This window comes from Chanodichthys erythropterus, chromosome 10 (genome assembly GCF_024489055.1).
Source record: "Chanodichthys erythropterus isolate Z2021 chromosome 10, ASM2448905v1, whole genome shotgun sequence".
Taxonomy (NCBI): domain Eukaryota; kingdom Metazoa; phylum Chordata; class Actinopteri; order Cypriniformes; family Xenocyprididae; genus Chanodichthys; species Chanodichthys erythropterus.
In genome coordinates this window covers 37,445,469-37,469,454 of record NC_090230.1, presented here as the reverse complement: position 1 = coordinate 37,469,454, position 23,986 = coordinate 37,445,469, and the positions used below count along the sequence as shown (strand labels likewise).

The 23,986-nt window shown below is 36.2% G+C and overlaps 1 protein-coding gene across 1 annotated transcript in view; it reads left to right on the top strand.

The window, feature by feature from the left end:
* The window catches only part of kirrel3a (kirre like nephrin family adhesion molecule 3a), an 84,905-nt gene that overhangs the window by 38,110 nt on the left and 22,809 nt on the right, over window positions 1-23,986 (top strand). Inside the window, exons 5-6 of the mRNA XM_067397088.1 lie at window positions 2,308-2,458; window positions 13,639-13,744. Coding sequence (XP_067253189.1) covers window positions 2,308-2,458; window positions 13,639-13,744 — 257 coding nt within the window. The remainder of the gene's footprint in view (window positions 1-2,307; window positions 2,459-13,638; window positions 13,745-23,986) is intronic.

Below are 23,986 nucleotides of genomic sequence, written 5' to 3'. Positions count from 1 at the left end.
CTACACTTGGGAGACTCTTTTAAATGCTTCTGAAATGATCAAGTACCTCCATGAGACGAATAAAAACAAAGCTATTCACGTCTCGAAAGTCATTCCAGTGTAAACTGGATATTAGATGAGAGACAAATAGGTTATTTTAATGAAAACGGGAGTCTTGTAAACCACTGATTCTTGAGTGCTGGGACAAAACAGCCTGCAGAACTGAGCAGAGGAATGTACAGAGGAATTATTTTGGATTAATCTGTTAAACATGTTCAGAGGTGCTGGTTCAACCTCCTGCTTCTTCTGTTTTCACAGTAAATGTGTGTTTTTCCTTGACACAACTCAGTGTGTCAACACGATTAAGGATGAATTGAGATTACAGGATGGTTTCACACTGATTTTCAGCTTCATCTATTGAATTGTCACCACAGTCAGACAGAAAATCAACAGCGTTGTCAAAATAACCATAATGCATTTAATCACACACTCATACAGGGTGTGTGTAGTAGCTGTTTTGTTTTGTTATTTTGGTGTTGCTACTAATAGGAACTACATCAAATAAGTGGAGATATATCTTACACACACACACACACACACACACACGTATATATATATATATATATATATATATATATATATATATATACACAACGGTTCATCATCGTTTCAGGGTCACGATTTCGGTATGGTTCAGTGTGTGCTACTGTATGTTCAGGGAAAAAAGTATACTGTCAAATAAAAGTAAAGAAAATAAGAACAGATTATCAAACTACAAGCAACAGCACAAATAAATACAAATTAATTAACATTAAAAACATACAGACAACAGGAATATTAGGCTGCTGTCACTTTAAGACATAATGCACGGGGACAGTACACTGACACTGAACACATGCATTCTTTCTTGAGTGTTCAAGATAAGATATAACCTACAATGTTTGCAAGGATACTCGCCAAGACAGGCATGTTTAGAGAATTTTCGTGTGAATTTGTCTGTTCAAACTTAAATCTTGAAAGGGAATTCAGTATTTCTGTGCGCTTGCTTCGGATGAGTGCACAAATCTTCTCACAGTGTGCGCACAAGTTCTCTTTCGCCTCTTCCACCCAAATGTTTCATTTTGCAAGGTTTAAATGAGTTTAATTTAAACGCAGATAGCAACATGAGCTGTTCAGGTCTCACCTGTGCATTATCAACACCCAGGTGATGACGTTGTAAAAGACTGGTCATATAGAGCATAAGGCACTCATATTGAACAAAGTTTAAGGGAGGCCAGAATGTGTATCCATCAACAGAAACATACATTAGCTTAATTCTGTCTGTTTTATTTATAAGTGTACATAAGTCTGTGTATGTGTCTGAGGACAGATGGGAGGAGGGTTGTGAGTGATGTCATTTCATAAATACTGATAAAAATGAACAGTAGTTGAAATGTTGCATTTGTGTAAATATCACTGCGATCATCTCTGATAAGTGTCATAGTGGAAATGTGCTGTTTTCATAACGAATGGCAGGTAAACGTGTGGGAATGCTTTGTCTCATCTCTCAAGAATCAGTGAAATATTCAGATGTCTGTATGTCGAAATGAGTTTAACTTGATTTTGGCCTAAAACTTTGATTGATAACTGAGCACAATGAATGTCTAATGACTGGAGAGCCTTGTCTCATCATAACACAATTACCTTTTAGAAAAATGTCAGATGATAAAAGCACAAGAGATTTGAATTTTTCATATTTCTCCAGGAATCGAGCTCCACTCTTTATTGCGTTATTTGATTAATTCTCAGAGAGAATCTGTTATAGCTGCGAGGCAGACGGGTGTTTTAGATGAAGTCAATATCCTTCAAATATCTGTACCAATTTTTTAATCATCTTTCCTCAATAAACACTGTTCCTCTACAATAGCTTGAATACCAGAGCGCAAAAGTGCAGGTAATATTGGCATGAATAAGCTGCTTTGTGAGTGACATATGAAGTGTGTAACCTCTACGCCATCACACCAATGAAAGATTCCTGTATAATAGTCTTGATACAGGTTTCAACACAAAGCTAGTCTGATAGCAAAGCGAACATTTTGGGAATGCTATAGCTGCACGTTCACATGCTGATTTGGTGCTCGAGACTCAAGGGTTGTTGGGTAGATGGTTTTTTCAGAGACCTCCAACAGAGAGGAGCTGATTGCAAGTTCTGAAGTCCGTCTTTGACCTACACTCAAGAGGAATTATGGCTCATACTTTTTTCTTTTCAACTCTGAGAATATCGTTGCCCATCTGTGAAGTGCTGCCCTACGGCACTTTAATGCTCACAGTGTTTGTGTTTTCATGCAGACGCTGTTGCGAGATGGCAAAAGAGAAAGCACGGTGAGCACGCTCCACATCTCTGCCTCAAACATCGAGAGCGGCCAGCAGATCACCTGCCGTGCCTCCAACAAAGCAGCGCCCAATGGCAAGGAGGCCACGGTCACCATCGACATCCAACGTGAGTGAATCTTCCACCGACTGCGCTTCCGTTCAAACATAATTAGTGGCAGACAGGATTGAGCTCTCGTTCCCCTTCCAAATCCAGCGACCCGCATTCTGTTCTGAGTGCTTCTTGTGTTTTCCTGTCTGTGTGGATAAATTATTCACATGTGAAAATCCGCTATGTGCTGTCCTATTTTCTTTATCCAAACAGCCGTTGTGTATGCATGCGATCTGATGTCTGAGCACATGTCGTACTTCGCTCCACAGACACACAAGACTTGACACAATTTTTGTTTTTCCTTGTTTTTTGTCTTGGAGAAGCAATTGTAAAAGTGACAGTTTCTCTGCAGGCAGCATACAGGGACATTCCAAAGCTTTAAGCCGGTTATTGTGGACATAAATGCTAATTATTAGCTTTTAAACATCGGAATAATTGAGCACAACCAGATCCTGCTTGTGTATACAGGCATTTTGCTTATGTTTATTTATAGCAGCCATAAGCTCCGCTGTCAAAAGTGTATCTGAAAGCGCTAAAATGAAAGGCCTTAACTAATTCCGCGCGAAGATTAGCATTTGATGAAATATTTCTGACACTGTACGCATAGGGAACAAAGGCGTTCTTTCAACTCTCTCAAGTGTTGAAAGATATTAACTCTGACTAATAAAGCAGAAAATATATCATATTGAAAGATCCACAAGTTCTGACAGCTCCTTTCTTCATGTCCGTAAAGTCTGTTTTATTGCCCAGAAGGAATGCGCCTCAGCACAATGGAGCTCAAATTCTGAACTGAAAGCGTAAAACGGAAAACGTTTGTCTGTTTTTTTGGTCCTCCGGACTCTGCTCAAATCGTTTTGTCATGCAAAACAATAGAAGAGTTTTACTGTAAGCTTCTTTCCACCCTGGATTGCACAGACACCCCTGATTGGTCAGTTTAGATGATGTCACTACTGGGTGAGGGAACAAATGCTTTGTTTAATTAATCATGATTGGAGGAAGTCAAACCAGCCAGGTTTGAGATCATATCTACTCTCCTACACTGCTAATTAATATTTTTTTAATGTCTCTTAAACCTTCCAAGGCTGTTTTTTAATAAAGAATATAGTAAAATAAATAAATACAATTGTTAAATATTATTATAATTTAAAGGTTTTCTTTTTGAATATATTTTATTCCTGTGATGCAAACCTGATTTTTCAGCAGCCACTACATTCAGTGTCACATGATCCTTCAGAAATCGTTCTAATATGCTTGTTTTTATTTTTATTCAGCAAGGATTCATTAAATTGATCAAAAGTTATAGTAAAGACATTTATAAGTTTACAAAAGATTTCTATTTCAAACAAATGCTGTTCTTTTGAACTGTCTATTTATCAACGAATCCTGAAAAATTAAATATATCATTGTTTCCATAAAAACTGTTTTCAACATTGATAATAAAAACACCCATTATTAAAGGTGCCCTAGAATTGAAAATTGAATTTACCTCTGCATAGTTAAATAATTAGAGTTCTGTACATGGAAATGACATACAGTGAGTCTCAAACACCATTGTTTCCTCCTTCTTATGTAAATTAGATTTTTACAAAAGAACTTTGAAGAACAGGCGAATCTCAACACAACACAGACTGTGACGCAACAGTCAAGATCATTAATATGTACGCCCCCAAATTTTGCATATGCCAGCTCATGTTCAAGGCATTAGACAAGCCAGTATTAACGTCTGGAGCTGCACAGCCAAGTCATCAGACATTATGCAGGTAAGCAAGCAAGGACAATAGCGAAAAATGGCAGATGGAGCAATAATAACTGACATGATCCATGATATCATGATATTTTTAGTGATATTTGTAAATTGTCTTTCTAAATGTTTCATTAACATGTTGCTAATGTACTGTTAAATGTGGTTAAAGTTACCATTGTTTCTTATTGTATTCACGGAGACCAAAACCATGTAGTTATTTTCATTATTAAACACTTGCAGTCTGTATAATTTATAAACACAACTTCATTCTTTATAATGTTTTTCTCTTACAGTGTAGCATTAGCCGTTAGCCACGGAGCACTATGAAACTCATTCAGAATCAAATGTAAACAAATAAATAAACAAATAAATACTATACTTACTATATTTGATATGCTGCATGACAAACACTCTGTAAAGATCCATTTTGAGGGTTATATTAGCTGTGTGAACTTTGTTTAAGCTATGTATTATAGAGTCGTGAGCTTGGGGACGGGGAGCGTGAGCATTTAAAGAGGACATGCACAGAATCGGTGCATATTTAATTATGTCCCAAAATAGGCAGTTAAAAAATTGAATAATAAAAAAATCTATGGGGTGTTTTAAGTTGAAACTTCACAGACACATTCAGGGGACACCTTAGACTTAAATTACATCTTGTGAAAAAGCATTCTAGGGCACCTTTAATAATTGAGCACCAATTGTAATTGATAACAACTGAGCAGCAAATCAGCATATCAGAATGATTTCTGAAAGATCATGTGACACTGAATACTGGAGTAATGATGCTGAAAATTCAGCTTTGCATCACAGGAATAAATTACATTTTAAAATATATAAAAATATAAAACAGTTATTTTAAATTGTAATTAATAATTGTAATAATTAATAATTATTATAAAATTATTATAATATATATATATATATATATATATATATATTTTTTTTTTTTTTTTTTTTTTTTTTACTGTATTTAAATAAATTCTGCCTTAAATTCAACTTAATTATTCCAAGCTTTTGACTGTTATATGTGTAAGTCAATGAAATTGGCACAAATAAGCTAACTGCTGCTGTCATGATTCATTTATCTCACGATTCCGGGTGGTTCACTTGAACTTCCCTTTAGCCATCTTTATGAGAATAATTTACACCGTGTCTAACCTGCACCTCTGTGCGCTGTCATTTGAGATGTGCCAGGTCTAACACGAGGAAGCAGTTCAGTGAAGTGGAGACCCCGCTGTAGGCCACACACTGAAGGAACATGTGCTGGGTAAATAAGTGATGACGGAGAGCAGAGAGGTGCTTGAGCCTTTGGGCCACAGCGGCCCACAGGGATCTCGAACCGGCATCAGGGGCGTTTTCCTGATGCTTCATGTCATCAATATTCATAAAAAGCAGCTGTTAAGTGAGGTGCCATGATGGAAACGTGTTTTGTGTCAGACTTGGCAGTTTGAAGAGCTCGCAAAAGATGTTTTCCATTATTGCTGGAGATTATTTACAGAAAACACTTCCATTATATGTCACATGCTGTTTTTTCCATTTATCCTTCTCTGTAGGTAATTGCCCAACAACAACAGTTATAAAACCTGCAGGCCTGATCAAATATGGCAACGTGACAGAGTTGCAAGAGTTCATCAGTGGAATGGGAGAATGTTTGGATTTCATTTCATCTGAAGTTCTGTTCTGCCTAAAGTATACTGCTAATAAACAGTGCTTTCAGTGGGTACATGAGTCACTGGTGACCCAAATAAGCATGTTGCTTTTCACTTATTACTGAGATACTCTGGCCCGTCTCTTCATACTAGACAGGAAACTTTCGCTCATAATCATTTATAAGCTCTTGGCTGTGAAAGCACTGGCCTATTTATCAGGGCTCCTGCAGAACCAGCTTCATCTGTCCTGACCCTGCTGTGCTGCCCTATCACCACTTGGGCTCTCCTTCTGACCAACAATGATCTGGATCATGGTGAGCCACAAAACCCTTTTGTACTGCTATGCTGATGTCATGAAGAGTTACAGGTCCCCCAAAATGCTACCCACATTGGACCCATATAGAATGCCTAGGGAATATATAAAATGCCTGAAGTTTGTTGGCAAAGTATGAAATGGTTTATATTTCACACATTTCCTAGGCATTCTATACAATGCCAAAGGGCCAGCCGGCTTGCCATTCTGTATAATGCCTAGATAATGTATAGAATGCCTAGGAAAAGTATACAACATAATCACAAAAACCAGACATTTCATACTTTCCCTACAAACGCATTCATTCCCTAGGCATTCTATACAATACCTGCTTTTCACACATTGCTGGTAACATATGTTTATATATATATTAACTTAAAACTTAAAAAGTTATTTTTTCAAAGCTTAATAGATGTTGAAATTGATAGCTTTCAGTTATACTGTAATGTTGAATGTCCATAAATAATGTTATAAAACAATCTATTTCATAGATACATCAGTACCAGTATTAGCATCAGTGATTCCTAAAAAGTAATGTATATATGTATATACCTGTATATATGTCAATTGATTAAATTGTATTGTTTCATGAATAGAAAGCTTAAAAGTACAGCATTTATTTATATGTAAAATTATTCATGTCTTTACTCTCACTGTTGATCAATTAATATATCCTTGCTGAAAATATGTATGATTATTAATTAATCACAAAATTAAATATAAATGAATACATGTAATTTAAAACACATTAATGGTATAGTAATATGTAGTTCAGACAATGTACATAATGTATGATTTCTACTTTTTTCAGTTAACAGAAATGCTAAACTGTTCATGACACCAGCTGTACCAGCATTAAACCAGAATAAACCAACCGGGTCCATTTTGGAAATTCATAGTGGTTTTAGTCGGTCTGTTCAGCAGGGATATATGTGCATGTGTTTAATCAGTTTGGCCCTGAGCAGATGGTCCTCCAGTGTGCCAAAGTAAAGGGTTTGTATCGCTCCTCAATGATATGGGTGCTACTTTTTAATTAGTCTGACACCCTCCTAGACTTCTATTCTAGATCCCATTGATTATTTCCATGGAAGTAGACATTCAAAAAAAAAAAAAACTTGATGATGGTGAGTAATGGAGAGTTTCTTGGTGGTTCCTCTCCTCACAACAAAATTTCGATAAGGATTTCTGGACTCAACCAATTTTCATGGGCTAGATACACAAATTAATCTGAGACGTGTTGACATTCACATCTCCAACACTCCTTCTTCCATTCACATGTTCTCTTTTTAAAGGTCATCAGTGCCTCTGAACCACATTCAGTAATTAAAACTTCCCTATTAAACAACACATTTCATATTTCATAAAAGGTTCTCAAAGCTCGCAGCCCACATCAATCTGCATGCACACTTCACTTTAGCCCCTTTTGGATTTTCTCCCTCTTACGACTCAAAGGAGATTTGGCTTTATTGTAAAGGCAGCTAATATTCTTCACAGCGAGTGCCACCGATAACGCCGTCTGACCCTTTGCTCGAACGTGGCATGAAGATCTTCGGCAACGTTAGCTTATGGGCCTCTGTGTAGCGGTTCGTTTAAGAATTAGCACCCAGGAGAGTGGCTCTCCGCTTCTCAAAGTAATTGCCTTGTAAATAAGAGCAGGATTGAAACAATGCTGTTTGTTAGGAATAATTAATGACCACATGCGCACACGGAGCCGCGTCTGGAGGCCTCTCGTGAGCGCCTGTCGGGCAAACGCACTCACTCCACACAAAGGAAACTGACAAGAGGTGCTTTATCAAGCTCAAGGAAACACTCACTCGCATCCCCCCTCGAGTCCTCCATCCTAAATAGATGCATGCCTCTATGTTTAGAGGACATGGTTTCGGATGCAATACTCTTTCGGATTTTCAGAAACCTAGAAACTTCCCTAAATTCCAATGTTACCAAAATCCACTGTAAATTTTGTTTAAAATGAATGATCATGAATCAATGTTGATTCTGTATCATCTGAGGACCTGGTATGTTTTCATAGGCGCCCATGCGGCTTAATGGACTATTGGCAGTGAGCCTGGTGGTGACATAGTTCTGTTTTCAAATATTGCAGCTCACTAGTTTTTGGTTAAATGGCAGTTAAAATCAGTGTCAGCAAGAAGATTTAAAAATCCAGACTGCAATGTTGCAGTGAAAGACCTGATGAATAAGACCAGAACAAACATTTAATTATTTGTATTAAATATTTGTATTTTAATCACTATACATACAAAAACAAAATTTTTTTTTTTTTTTTTTTTTTTTTTTTTTTTGATGCAGTTCACTTTATTTAAACAATTTATTTTGATTTAACACCATTTTATCAGGTTTTATCAGGTTCAAATATGATTGCTTCATGTTAAATTGATTTTTACACTCGTGGTCTTCGGGGTCTCTTTTCACAAGTTTTTTTTCAGTTGGATTCATATCTAAATGTTATGAAATCACAATTATAACAATAAAAATAACTTTTTGTCAAAGTTTTGCATTTTTTGTTCTGAAAAAACAAAAAAAACAAAAAAAAAACAGTTTTCAATAATATCATCAATAATGTAACCCACAGAGACCCCACTTAGAAACTGGACAAAATCCATTCTCAAAATCACACATAGACAGAAATGAAGTGGCACACTTCCAAAAATGCAAAAAAACATCCCCAATACAAAATGGACATGCTCACACAAAAATAAAAATTATTTATTTTATTATTTTTATTATAAAATTATTGAAAAACTGATTTTGCCCTGCACAAAAAATGCTAAACTTTGCAAAGTAATTTTTATTGTTATAATTGTGATTTCATAACATTTAGATATAATAATAATCCTTACATTTATATAGCGCTTTTCTGGGCACTCAAAGCGCTTTACATATTGAAGGGGGAATCTCCTCAACCACCACCAATGTGCAGCATCCACCTGGATGATGCGACGGCAGCCATATTGCGCCAGTACGCCCACCACACACCAGCTTATTGGTAGAGAGGAGACAGAGTGAGGAAGCCAAGTTTTTTTTTTTACTTTTATAACTGCATTTTTCAAAAGATGGGCAAAAATCTTACACTAAACCATGTCAAATTATCCATGTTATCCACATGAATGAAAGTTAGAAATCTGGGCCTTTTATAAAGTGAATTTTACATAAAAAGCTGTTCATGCATAAAAACCTATTTCAAAACATATTTATAATTTATTTATATAAATTTAAACAATATCACAAATCCTCCAAAAACTGCACAAATGTTGAGAAAAAAAACATTAATAAACAGAGTAAAATTACATTGTTTTAAAAAAAAATATATTGTATTGTTACAAAATTACAATTTGTTGCCTGGGGTCTCCAGAGACCCCGAAGACCATGGACGTAACTTTTTTTTTTTACACTAACATAAAAACAAGATATCTCTCCTTTTTTTTAATTTGTAGATCTTAAAAGTGTTAACCACCGTACAAAGTCTCATGCCATTTGGACAAAGTGAATTTTTTTTTTAATTTGAGCAAACATCATTTACGGGTCAAAAAGACCCCGAAGACCGCACAAGGGTTAAAACGGTTATTCTTTGACTTTAAGAGGTGATTGTATATGATTTTACTTTTTTAACTTTAGATAGTGTTTAATGTTGTTGTTAGGGCATAAACGACATCTGCAAAGTTAGGACGCTCAAAGTTCAATGCAAAGGGAGACATTTTCTTTTAAAGAAATAGATTTGTAAGGACTACAACAAACGGCTGGTAGGGACTACAACAAGCTTCTTCCCGGGTTAGTGACACCCCTAACCCTAATATTTACATAAACCCTGCCCCCGAGAACATGCAACAAAGGGGGTGATGCCATGTTATTGCCATATAGTAACTACATAACACAAAAGCAATAGAATGTCATAAAAGCAAGATGACAACATAAGTTATAACCATAATTAAAGGTCCCGTTTTTCGTGTTTTTTTGAAGCTTTGATCGTGTTTATAGTGTGCAATATAACATGTTCATGTTTTGCGTGTAAAAAAACACAGTATTTGTCACATAATTTACTTATCTGTATACCGCTGTTTCCACTGTCATAAAAACGGGCTGATGACTTCCTTGTTCTATGAAGTCCCTCCTTCAGAAATACGTAACGAGTTCTGATTGTGCCAGCGGTTCATGTGTTGTGATACGACAGCAGCTTAGCGCTCCTTGCCCGGAAAGGTCATGCCTCTTACCATAACGTGTGCTGCACATAGTTTTACAAGTGGATTATTGTGGTGTTGTGCCGAATGAACACAAAAGACAATAATTCCTGAGAGACTGAACTCTTTAATCTCCACAAGCAGCGACAGAAAATGTACAACGTTTGCACTCACTCAGAAGAGTACCTCATACAGAAAACAGCCATATACATAAACATAGTCCCCTCTTGTGGCCATTATGTGCACTGCAGTCCAACATTAACTATTGCAGTAAGGATACCACAATTATAATTTTCGGGAACGAGTTAAACATAAATTGTAACCATTGATCTCTAAGTACAGCGTCCCTGGGAAGGCCAAACAAAGGTGATTGGACTGCGGGATGAAAATAACAGCGTTTCGACGACATGGCGACAAACACACTCTACAAACGCAACTCTTGTGTATTCCTGTGGGCGGAGGTTAGTCAAAAAACTGTTTTAGTGACGTCATTAAAGAAGGAAGTAGAGGGATGTAGTCCAAACTGGCCGTTCGATGTAGGCGACTTCTGTTAAATAAAATATCTCGCTTGGCATTGAAGTTTGAGCTTTAAAATTTTACAGATTTTATTTATACTCTAACAACAACATTACACACTAACTAAAGTTTGAAACATGTGATCACGAAGAACGGGACCTTTAAACTAAACTATACCTGTTCTATCTTATCAGCATATATTCTTTGGCTCTGTAGGCATTTTACAACAGTTCCCACATGAGCGATTTATAGATTATCATGGCAGAATATGCTAATCAATGACTTTAAGATAGTTAACTCCATGTCAGCTACATAAATGAATCAACTAACCGTTCAAAAACGTCCTGTTGCATTCTACATGTTGTTGTCACTTCTTCTTGAGTCTCTCCATCATTGTCTGACTCCGGTTTAAACATAACAGGCTGAACAGTTTCTGACATTTTCAATGAGTCTGCATGAGGTAATCGGATTAATGGAGCTGCTAACACGAGCTCTGGAAACTCCGCCCTCTTCTTGGGAGCAGCAGCTCATTCGCATTTAAAGGGACTCACAAAAACGGAGCGTTTTTGCTTTTATAACCGTTTATTTGAGTTAAAATTAAACCATTCATTCAAGTTAAATGAACACCATTGATTCTAGTTAGTTGTACATGGTTGATTCTATTTAGTTTTACTTGTTTCAATCACGTGGAACCACTGTCCATGATTAAATTATGTTCAGCGAAAGCAATTTTTTAAAAATGTATTGTCATTTTTCATTGACAGTTATTTCACTATATGTAAATTACATGTTTATGCCAAGCTTCCCAATTAAATTTTCAATATGGTTAACTTTATTAAAGCAGGTACCACATTCATTCAGCTATTTAAAAAAAAAAAAAAAAAACTTGAATAAGAACACCAGCACAAACAAACAAAACTGATTTATAAGCCAATTCACACCACACAGACACCAACAAACAAGTTGGCAGTTGGATTTAGAATTTTATGAAAAATATTTGTCATGTTCACTGCCCTAACAGACTCCGACAAATGCTGACTGAACATGTTTAGTTGGGGAAAAACAAACCCCAACCAACGCCAACAGACACCAACTGGAGTAACACACTGAATCGACAAAACCCAACAAATGTGTTTGTTGGCGTTTGTCTGTATGGTGCGAATTGGCCTTATCAGTCAAATTCATTTATAAATGGAAATGTAACAGGAGCACTGAAAGAAAGATTTGTGTAAAAACATTACGTTAAATTTCACAAATAATTAGAAAGAAATACTTGGTAACACATTGAATTAAGAGTGAATGTTTGAAGTCAAAGTAATGAAATAGTATTTTCTTGTAATATGTACTCCAGTAATCTTCGAGAATCATTATCACAGTATGAAATATGACCAGTAAGTGAAAAACACTGTAATGAGAAAAAGCACTGGACTGCTGCAGGTTATTGGGGAAATGTTTTTTTATTTTTATTTTTCAGAATCCAAATTGGAAATGAAAATATATATTTTTAAGAACATTTTAGCAGGTTTAATGTATAATTCATAGTTTGAATCAACTGACAGCCGTAAAAAGTAGTAATAATGTAGGTGCACTGAACTCTGTTACCAGAGTTGTAATAAGGTGGAAAAAGTTGCGCAAGAAATCTATTTGATGCTTGCTAACCGCTCGCACTTTATCGCTGTTATTGTTTCTCTAATATGTTCGAATGCACTGCTATTTAGTTTCGACGTTTTTCAGAAAGCCTGCAGGTTAGTTTTAAATGACTAGTTCCGCGCCATAAGGCATTATGAATGAAACATCTGTCCCAGGTACAAATACGCTGGCCGAGTGACGGGAGCAGACTGCTAATGAGAAATCAGACCCAGCGCTGTGTCTGGGCTTTCCAGAGGCCTCTAATCACATTCAGACCTGTGGGAGGTGACAGATCTGTCCACTGTGCTTTGACAGGACTGGGGCAGATTGTAGGAGCTTTTCTCATATTAAAGTTTCAGGATTTTGGGGGGAAAACAGCAGGAGGAACCACTGCTGTCTGGAATTGCTGTGATTTGTCGGTATGTCGCTGATGTTTCTACCGCTGGCCTAGTTAATGTCCAACATGCCCTGTGTCCAAACAAACACACAGCACAATCATGCTTTCAAAGACACTTCCTTCAGCTCTGAGCATGTCAGAGCCTGTCTGTCCGCTGTCACTTCCTGTCTATCTGCTGTCAGTCCTGTCTGTCTGTTTGGGTTTGTGTGTGTGTGTAATTGGAAAGGAGGGAATGAAAGCAACTCTAGAGAAAGTGGTATTGATCCAACCTATAAATTTCATACACATTTCAAACTTTCTTTTGTTTTAATTGAAACTGCCATTTTTTAAAAACAAGAATTCCAGCGCTGCATTAAACTCAACTAAATAAAATGTAATTGTCTGCTGAAATGGCTCGATAAAAAGTCTGGGTTAAATATCGCTTTTGCTCAATGTGAATTTGGCCGCTGTTTGTTTAATTTGTGTAATCAATCTATTTGTTCATTTCACCAAAAACTCTCTTTAATCATGCTCATTTTAAAAGTTGTTTAAATTCTAATTCAGTGGTTAGAAGGAGAGTTAAAGCGGCAATTAATCTTAATGCAAAGTAGCTCTCATTACAGAGAAAAAGAATAATCAAGCCGTTCCCACTTTTTAGAGTATTTTTAGTTTGTTCTTTAATTCGCAATTAATCTTTCTGACGAGTGTTTATTAATGAGCGTTTTGAGACATTCTGCAGGAAGATGAAGTTGACCGGCCCTCTCTGCTCCTCCAGATTTCCCACTGGTGAACCTCTCTGTGGAACCGCAGCCTGTTCTGGAAGGCAATCTGGTCAAGTTCCACTGTGCCGCTAAAGCGAATCCCCCTGTCACTCATTACAGGTGAGAGCTCACACTCACACACACATCAACTGCAATACTGATAACTTTTATTTCCCAGTATCTCATTCTTTCACTCTCCCGACATTTTTGTTATTGTGCATAATAAGTCTTTGCAGAAAAAGCACATGAATTTCACATGCGAACACATGTTCATAACATATGTATGTGAAGCAGCATGATAAATTAATGTTTTTGTTTCAGCACGTGATCGTATGAAAATAGCATCTGAGGCACACTGTGTTACACTGAGAGCTTGTGGGAAATGCTCCAAAACCACACAAAAATCATGTGTGAATCTAGTTATTTGAAATTCATGTGTTTTTTCTGTATAATTTTACATTACTTTGTATCAAAAAAAACTTTGTTTTTTTGCTGGTTGTGACATCATTAATCTCATTAACTGAATATGAATTATGCTCCTATATTTTAATATGATCTTTAACTTGATACACACACTTCTGTTCAAAAGTTTGGTGTCAGTTTTTAAAAGAAATTAATACTTTAATTCAGCAAAGATGCATCAGATTGATCAAAAGTGACAGTAAACAGTGTTGGGGGTAATGCATTACAAGTAACTTGAGTTACGTAATCAGATTACTTTTACAAATAACTAGTAAAGTAATACATTACTTTTTCAATTTACAACAAATTTATTGACTGACAGCTCTCCTGTACCCATGTTGAGAGAAATAAAGTGCAGAGGCGTTGTGTGCGCTGTGTGAACATGATGGTTGTTGTAGTCCTAGACTAAATGTGAACATGCATTTACTCATATCACTTGCACAACAACATTCAGTATTCCTAAAAATGAATAATAGTACACAAACCTGTAATAATTAACTATATTAAATTACACAAATATACTTTATGTATTTAATCTTACTTTATTAATCAGTGTCTTTGCTGCTGACCTTCAATGATGCAACCATATTAATAAGCAAAAATTACTTTAGATTTAGAAATAAGAGTGTTGAACTTCTTTCTCCTGTATCCTATTCTTCTTTTATCCAGAATGGCAGCAAAGATGAAAGGTTTGTTTGAGCTGCGCCCTCTACTGTACAGGTGTAAATATGCATTTCCTTCAACCTGAGGCTTATTCATTTCACTTTTGGTGTGACCTTAACATTTGCCAAAAATAGAACTTTTAAAAAAAACTTAGCAAAAAACAAACAAGCAAGCCATGTGAGAAAATGTAACGTAAAGGTAATGTAACACATTACTTTTCATAAAAAGTAACTAACACAAGTATTTACTTTTTCAGGGAGTAATGCAATATTGTAATGCATTACTTTCCCAAACACTGACAGTAATGACAAGTATAATGTAATAAAATAAATGCTGTTCTTTTGAACTTTCTATTCATCAAAGAATCCTGAAAAAAAATGTATCATGGTTTCCACAAAAATTGTAAGCAGCACATTGATAAAAAATGTTTCTTGAGTAGCAAATCAGCATATTAGAATGATTTCTGAAGGAACATGTGACACTGAAGACTGGAGTAATGATGCTGAAAATACAGCTTTGGCATCATAGGAATAAATTACATTTGAAATATATATATATATATATATATATATATATATATATATATATATATATATATATATATATAAAAAAAAAAAAACCAACAACAACTAAATTGTAATAATATTTCACAATACTACTGTTTAACAACTTAACAACTTCTTACCATCTTACCAACTCCAAATTTTTGAACGGTGGAGTATAGTAATCCGTAGGAGAGTATTTGTTCATTTCAAAGCCAAAACTAAAATAAATTAACTTTTATTAAAAGTGCTCAAATGAACATTGTATATTCATTTTTTTTGATAATTTCATCCTAAAAGCTGCCACTATTTCAGCCGTAACCTGTCGGTCAGGAACTTGTTAGTTTGCATTTTGTTGATTTTACTGGAACATCATCATATTTAGAGAGACACAATGTCACACATAACATCTTTTTAATCAGTGTGGAGCGAGAGACGATTTTACCTGCCGCCCCATAAGAGTTTCATGCATTATTCATGCCGGTGAGGTCTAAAGAAGCACAGACCGACACACACCAGACACTTGTGCCTCTGCCCTCAGCCAGCTGGACAAAGGATCCCTCCGAAGCTCAGAGGACACTGTGTGTCTCCTGTCTCTTGACCCACTGCAGCAGGCTTCAAATACACGCTGTGCCACAGACCAAAACCTCGGCCAAATGTAATGTCATGAAATCATCAATCAAGCACAGGGAAACTTCCACATGGAGACTGGCTTCTTGGAGAAACACAGCATTTGAATTCACACTGCAGGAACACAGAAGCCCAACTAATTACGAAGAAAGTCATTACTGATTGCGGGAGATTTCCTGTGGGCATTACACCGTTCCTCTGAGAGGATTAGAGCTGCCTCACTAGAAAGAGGAAGGATTATTTTCACTAGCCAATATTTTATTCATGTTCATTTTGTTTACATAAATATGGAAATTAATTTAACTTTGTTTTGTTTTGTTTTTTTGTAAGACAAAATGTAGCATTGCTTATTGGAGGCGTCCGGTCCAGCTGCTCGCAGAAATAAAACCCATCACTGTCCTCCTGTGGCATTTGAAATGAGATTAGTGAAGCTGTAAATTAATTAGCAAAAATAAAGCCTTTATGTTCAGTGGTCATGATGGCCATTTAAGACCTTGAGTATTTTTCATTCATGGCTTTTCATAATTTTGCAGAGCAATTTTATGTCTAATGGAATCTGGCGTGATGTGATCTCACAGCTCCAGTAGCGTTCGACTGATTTTTCAATGACTGATGTCAATACAGTGGGGTGCAAAAGTCTATTTTAGCATTTTTAGTTTTTCTTTTTCTTTTTGCTTTAGTTACATCAGCACTCAAGCTGACATGAACTTCACAAAACCTAATGTCATGTTCTCCAGCATTATTTGAGAACAGCTTGTGCTTTAATGGAAAAAAAGACTGTTAAAAAAATTGCTCATTTGGTTTGCTCATTTGGTTTCTGACTTATAAATATTACAGAATAATATTTAAAATATTAGTATATTAGTAAATTCTATTTCCACATGTAAATGCAATGTTTTTGAATCTCAGATTTTCAGTATGGATTCAGACTTTTGAACCCCACTTTATATAATATAAGAAATTAAATGTGGCTAATATGTTAATAAAATTTTTTAATATTAAACAGATAATTATTTTATGATATTTACTATCTATGTTGGTAAAAAAAAAGATTAATTAACCTTCTTTCTGCGGGTTATATTGTTGCAGCAAGTGACTGTTTTAATAAGTGTTTCATTCACTCATTTAATCAACCGATTTGCTCAAATATTGATTCATTCAGGAACTAAACATTGACAATCTTTGAGTGACTGGATGAATCATTCCCTCAACTGATTCTTTCAAACTCTGAATCACTCAGAAATTATACAATCGAGTGAGTCATTGAATCATTAACTCAAATATTTTCAACAAAAGGATTAATTCAGAAATGCTACTCTCTTGCGGCTTTACACCATGTATACACTGGACACGACAGTTGTCTGTTATCAGATTATTGTCTGGAATTTGACATTTCATGCCATGCTGCTTCACATCCAGTGTGGACAGCATCATAATTATAATGTACTCTTTTTGCTTTTGTCTCTTTTTCCATTGGTGGAGCAAAAATAGAAAAAGTAACAATTAATAATTTGTCAAAAAATAAACTTTTTGTTTATTGAACTGTTGTAATAAAAGCCATTTCACATTCACAATTGTGCTGCTGGTCCTAATAGCTGAACAACCGCTCTATATTGCTTAAGCATCCCTACATACAGTATATACAAACTGCTGTGAGCACTGTGAAGTGTGTTTATGATACCAGTAAGCTGGACTGTATGGAGAAAAGTACTGCATTGTCCCAGGGAGGCAGTGTGATGTAGTGTGCATGAAATTCGCTGTGACAGTGAATTCGCATAGAGAGTTCCGTTCTTTCTTTTCCAAGGATGTGGCCTTTCATTTATCCTAAACCTAGACCTCTCTCCACCAAAATAACACCTTCAAATGTGAAGCCATCATAGAGAGTTCAATAAAAGCCACTGCACTCAAAAAAATAAGTCACAACCTTGCTATAGAAAAGAGTAAAAGAGAACAGGTCTTTTAATTCTGGCCAAGAATGTTTTCTTTTTGAACAAAAATGCCAGGTACGACAGCTCGATTTTGGCAAATATCCGTTTGACATAGGGTTTCGTGGTGATTCGTAAAAAACAATAGGTATTGTGAGACAAGAATTGTTTGTTATTGGACTTTTTTTTGTTTTTTTATTAAAGGGAATTTAATATTTAAAAGATCAAAAGGGATTTCAGGGAATAAAAAAAAAGAACGGTAAAAGTTTCAGGTCTATTGTAGTTAAGTATCAGTTAAAACTATTTGCAAATAATATTTTTTTACAAATATATTCACTCTTATTTGTATGTCTAATATGTCAAAAATGCAAAACGTTTCTTGTCTCGTCACATTCAGTTATAAGTTACATTAATCATATCATATTAATCAAATAATAGCATGTATTCAATTCAAAACAGTGAAATTTCGTACAAATGTTGAGTAGTTTGCATCACTGGATATTATTGTCGGTTGCTGAATATTTCATATCATAAAACAGTCATCAAATATTAAATGTTTAGCTACTTGCTCGCCACACTGCTATAGCTAAAATGAAAGCATCGCATTGGAATTCGTTCTCGTCTTCTTTGATTTGACTCATTCTGACAGTGATGAGCGCTGTTAGACCGCTGAGACAGACCAAAATATAACTTTTAAACTTTTACTAACAACAAAGTGGTGCATAATGGAGTACAGAAGAGCAGCATCAATAATAGCCTATCAAATATTGTGGTGACAATTTGGCCATTTCTAATTTTGACTTGCCCCCCTCAATGTCTAAGGTGGTTGAGGCCCTGATGTGTAGTATGATGTGCCTCATCCACAACAGGAATTTAGGAGTCAGAATCTCATAATCTGACACAGTGACTACTTTAACAGACAAAAATATTGTGTAGTCTGAACCCTTCCTTCATAAGAGCGGAAAAGTGGGGCATAAATGGATGGAATCAGACACTTCAGTTTTCTGCCTTGGAATAAAGTGTGTGCTTCGTGTCCCTCCAGGGTCTTTCTGTCAGCGCTAGTATTGGCGGCTTTGTTCTGGTGTAGGTGATTTGTCTCGTCTTATCTTCATTTGTCACCTCTGAAGTGTCTAATGGAAGACGCTCTGTTGGGCGTGTCGAACATTTGATGTGAACATGTGGCTTTGCTGCCTGGCATTGGTCGGCATCAACGTCCACGTGGCTGAGTGCTTGTTTTGGTGGAGATGGTTCATACCACCCAGTGTTCTAATTTGAAATGCAGCAGATCACAGACAGCCCTCCTGCAGCATCTTAAAAAACAAACAATTTTGTTTCCACGGGTGTTGTATCGGCTTACACCTTCAGAAGATTTAAAAAAAAAAAAAATCTATGGTTTGTACGTATATACTATTGCTGTTGAATTATGTAAAGAAAGCTGGAAGTAGCAGCAGACACATGGATTTGATCTGTGTATTGTAAAGGTTTGAGAGCATGATTTGTCTTTCTGGCTGAGGCTGGACATCTTATTCTGATGTTTTTATTTGTGGTTACGTTTTATTCTCATGTCCTTTTCCGTGATAAAGTTGTCACAGCTCTATGTATAACACAATGTTTGAATATGTCAAGACGCAGCCCTCGTCTGAGCCAAAGAATGCGTCTCCCTGGCAGGAGGATGCTGTAATTTCTCAGACTGTTTCTGGGTCTTGATTAAATTAAAGTAAGACTGTTAATCACTTAAATGTCAAAGATCCATGGAAATTGTTTGCAGCACTTTTCCTATTTTAGCACCAAATACAGGATTAAAATAATTTCATAAACAGCTTATGCTGACTATTGGCACCATTGGAATTGATGAAATTCAATTTTCATCTAACAGGATGAAATAAGCCCTTTTCTGGTGTTCGTTTGAATCCGTGATGAGACGGCAGAGACCTGCTGTGATCCAGAGTAATCTCTTCATTTTAGACGCTTTTGATAGTTAATCAATTGCCACTGGATTAGCTACACATTTACAATCCTATACATTGCAATTGAAATGGATATCTGTCCATCGCTGAGGATAAAATATTTCTCATGGCTTCTTTTTCTTCTTCCATTCTTGCCATATTTTGAGATGGCCAGACTGTTTCCCACTGAGATTGACAGCTGAAGCCATCAGCCATGTCCTGTATGTGGATCTCTCTCATGTGTTTGAGTTCACATGGAGGCTGCCGTCTCCAAAAGAATGCAGAGGAAACTCTGCAAAAAAAAGTTTGTGTTGGAGCCGTGGCCTAGGGGTCAGGAGTCACATACACATTGAGCCGTGGTGTAAATGCAAGCAATGTGAGTTTGAGTCTCAGTTCCATCAAAGTGCTCATGTAGAGCTGCTGTTGAGAGAGCAGATGTGCAAATGAGTGAGGGGCATTCACAATTGACATGTTTTGAAGCAGCTAGGCAGAGTGGTGAAATGGAATTGAATGCAGCTGTCTTGAAATGCATGTTTAGAACTAGTTTTAATTTGTCTTCATTTTAAGAATAAAACACTCATTGCATGAGACTCAGACGAATGAGTAAGCAAAAGACATTTATTAGACCAACAGTTGAAATATAACACCTGGAGCTGGTTACAAGGCTAGTCTTACAAGTTAGTCATCAGTTTTTTGTTTTTTTTTCTTTAAGACTGTTCATAACTTCTTTAAGTCAGTTACATAAAAACGTAAATTGTTCTAATTTGATACCGAAAAGGAAAAATTATTACCCTACTGCTAGTTGGTCATACTAGTTCTTAAGACACAGTCTTAAAGGGTTAGTTCACCCAAAAATGACAATTCTGTCATTAATTACTCACCCTCATGTCGTTCTATACCTGTAAGACCTTCGTTCATCTTTAGAACACAAATCAGGATATTTTTGATCAAATCTGATGGCTCGTGTGGCTTGCATTGACAGCAAGTTAATTTACACTTTCAAATGCCCAGAAAAGTACTAAAGATATAGTATATTTAAAACAGTTCATGTGACTACGGTGTTTCAACCTTAATATTATGAAGCGAAGAGAATTCGTTTTGTGCGCCAAAAAAAAAAAAAAAAGACTTTACGAATCTTTTGTTTTGAATCAAGTTTGAAATTTCGAAACTTATGACGTTTACAGAAATCACATGACTTTGGCAGTTTGAGATATTTTGATACACGCTCCGAACCACTGATTCGAAACAAAAGAATTGTAAAGCTTCGAAGCTTCATGAAGCAGTGTTTTGAAATCACTCATCATTAGATATTTTCAAATAAAGTTTTTTTTTTTTGTTTTTTTTGGCTCACAAAAAGTATACTCATCGTTTCATAATATTAAGGTTGAACCACTGTAGTCACATGAACTGTTTTAAATATATCTTTAGTAGCTTTCTGGGCATTTGAAAGTGTAAATTAACGTGCTGTCAATGCAGGCCTCACTGAACATCAGATTTTAACAAAAATATCTTAATTTGTGTTTCGAAGATGAACAAAGGTCTTACAGGTGTGGAACAACATGAGGGTGAGTAATTAATGACAGAATTTTCATTTTTGGGTGAACTAACCCTTTAACATAATGGCTATGTTTATAGTATGCAACCAGACCCCGAACATGTCCTTAAACTTTGCTGTTGGTATGACAACTAATGCATGTCTTGTTTTTCTGTAAGTTGTGAAATTGAATATCACAACTGTTCAAAAGTTTGCAGTAAGTAAGATTTTTTTCCTTTTTTAGAGAAACTAATTATTTTATTCAGCAAGGACACATTAAATTGATCAAAAGTTAAAGTATTTATAATGTAACCAAATGTTCATCAAAAGAATTCTGAAAAAAGTATTAAAGCATTCTAAAACAAGGACGAGGCATTCTGATGCAAAGTGGTGTTTATTAAATGCTGTTGTTGGCCGCAGCCCACGCTGTACACACCCCGACTTATTCAGAGAACCACACTTGAACCAGCAGGGTACTCTTCTGCTCCCCTTCTCCCAGCTCCCCCTCACCTCAAAACAGGGGACGGAGCCTCTATATAGTCAACTTGAACATTTAATCAGAATTAGAATGAGCTTTATTGCCAAGTGTGCTTGTACACACAAGGATATTTTTGTTTTTTGGTAATGAAGCTTTCAGTGCACACATATAAATACAACAATAACTAGACACATAATAATAAAAATAAGAATAAAAAATTGTTTTGTTGCTAATATAAATAAGTAGGATTGGACTTGTCAAATATTGCACTAAATGTGAAGTATTGCACTAAGAGAGGCATCAACTGTTCGAGCAGGAGATGGCTTGTGGGAAGAAGCCACTCCACTGCCAAGATATTTTAGTGCCTGTTGTTCTGAGTCAACTTCCAGATGGCAACAGTTCAAAGAGGTTATGGCCAGGGCGAGTGGAGTCTGTGACGATCTTGCCTGCCCTCTTCCTCACTCTGGAGGAGTACAGGTCAGGTCATGGCAGGGGAGCACCAATAATGCCTTCAGCAGTCCGGACTGTCCATTACAGTCTTTTGATATCTGAATCGCTAACTGAATCAAACCATCAATTTATTGAAGTATATAGGACAGACTCAATGACTGCCGAGTAGAACTGGATCAGCAGCTCCTGTGGCAGGTTGAACTTCCTCAAATGAAGTGCAACTTCTGCTGGGCCCTTTTCACAATGGAGTCAATGTGAGTGACCCACTTCAGGTCCTGAGAGATGGTGGTGCCCAGGAACCTGAGTGACTCCACTGCTGCCACAGTGCTGCTCATGATGTTGAGTCGATGGGATGGGAGTGCTGGGGGGATTCTCCTAAAGTCTACTATCATCTCCACTGTTTTGAGCATGTTATGACTGCACCAGACAGCCAGCTGCTCTCTGGTTCGTATGCAGTCTCATCACTATCCTGGATGAGGTTGATGACTGTGGTAACAGTTTAATAACAGTTCCTCAACACGAAATGAATAAAGCACAACAATAACATTAAACACAGCCGACTAAGTTTTCTCAGTGTGTTCCACACCGTCAGCTGAAGTTGGCCCTCGTCTGCTTTTTTCTGGCCAATTCGACATGTCAAATAGCCGTCTGAGCTTGTCGGTCAGTCGGGCCATCTGATCATTCTGATTGGCTGTTCAGCTACTGCCACCTGCAGTAGGCATTTGGCATTTGTTCTTACGCAGTCGCAGAACGGACGTGCTACTTGGCCGTCGGGTGTCGAGCGTCGGTTTGGTGTGTCAGGACAACTTTGGACCCAGACGCTGCCAACGTGAGCCAACCCCACAGTCTGCTTTTGTCGCCACAATAGTTTGTCGGCGTCGGCTTGGTGTGTTCCGGGCTTTACAGTATCATGGTTTGCCCAATAATATTAAGCAGCACAACCATTTTTGACATTGCTAATAATATGAAATTTCTTGGGCACTGTGGAAATGCAGATTTGCCATCACTGGAAAAACTTTTTACAAATACATTAAAAATAGAAAACGGGGTTACACTTTATTTTAAGGTAACATAGTTACATTGTACTTACTCCAGTAAGTACTGAGTAATATTAATTAATTACATATACTTACTAAAGAGTTACCGTTGGGGTTAGAGTTTTATGGTTAGTTACTAACCCTATTAATTATTAATTAAAACCCTAGTAATTATCCATAACTGACTGTTATTACTATAGTAAGTACATGTAGTTAACATGCAACTATGTCACTAACATAAAGTGTTACCGAAAAAAGTTATTTATTTAATTATACAATATTATTGTTTTTACTGTATTTTTTACAAATAAATACAGCCTTGATTAGCATAAGAGACTTCTTTCAAAACCATTAAAAATATTTTGAGTGTATACATAAATGTATATACCTTTTAAATACATGTTATTTGTTGTACATTCATTGTAAATAATAAATTGTAATTGCTCTGTTGCTTCTGACACTGATGAGATATTTCATTTTTGCCATTTTTTTCTCTCCAGCAGAAAAAAAAGGTTATTGTTGAGCTTCTCCACTGCCAACAAAAGTGATGAAAATACCAAACATAAAATAAAAGCAGACAGTTGTTGAATACATTCATTATATCAAATTATTTTTTATTTCTTTAACACTGTCCACTTTTACTTCACAGATGCAAACAAAAGTCCATCTGCTCAGTGCTTGATCTTCCCGTATGA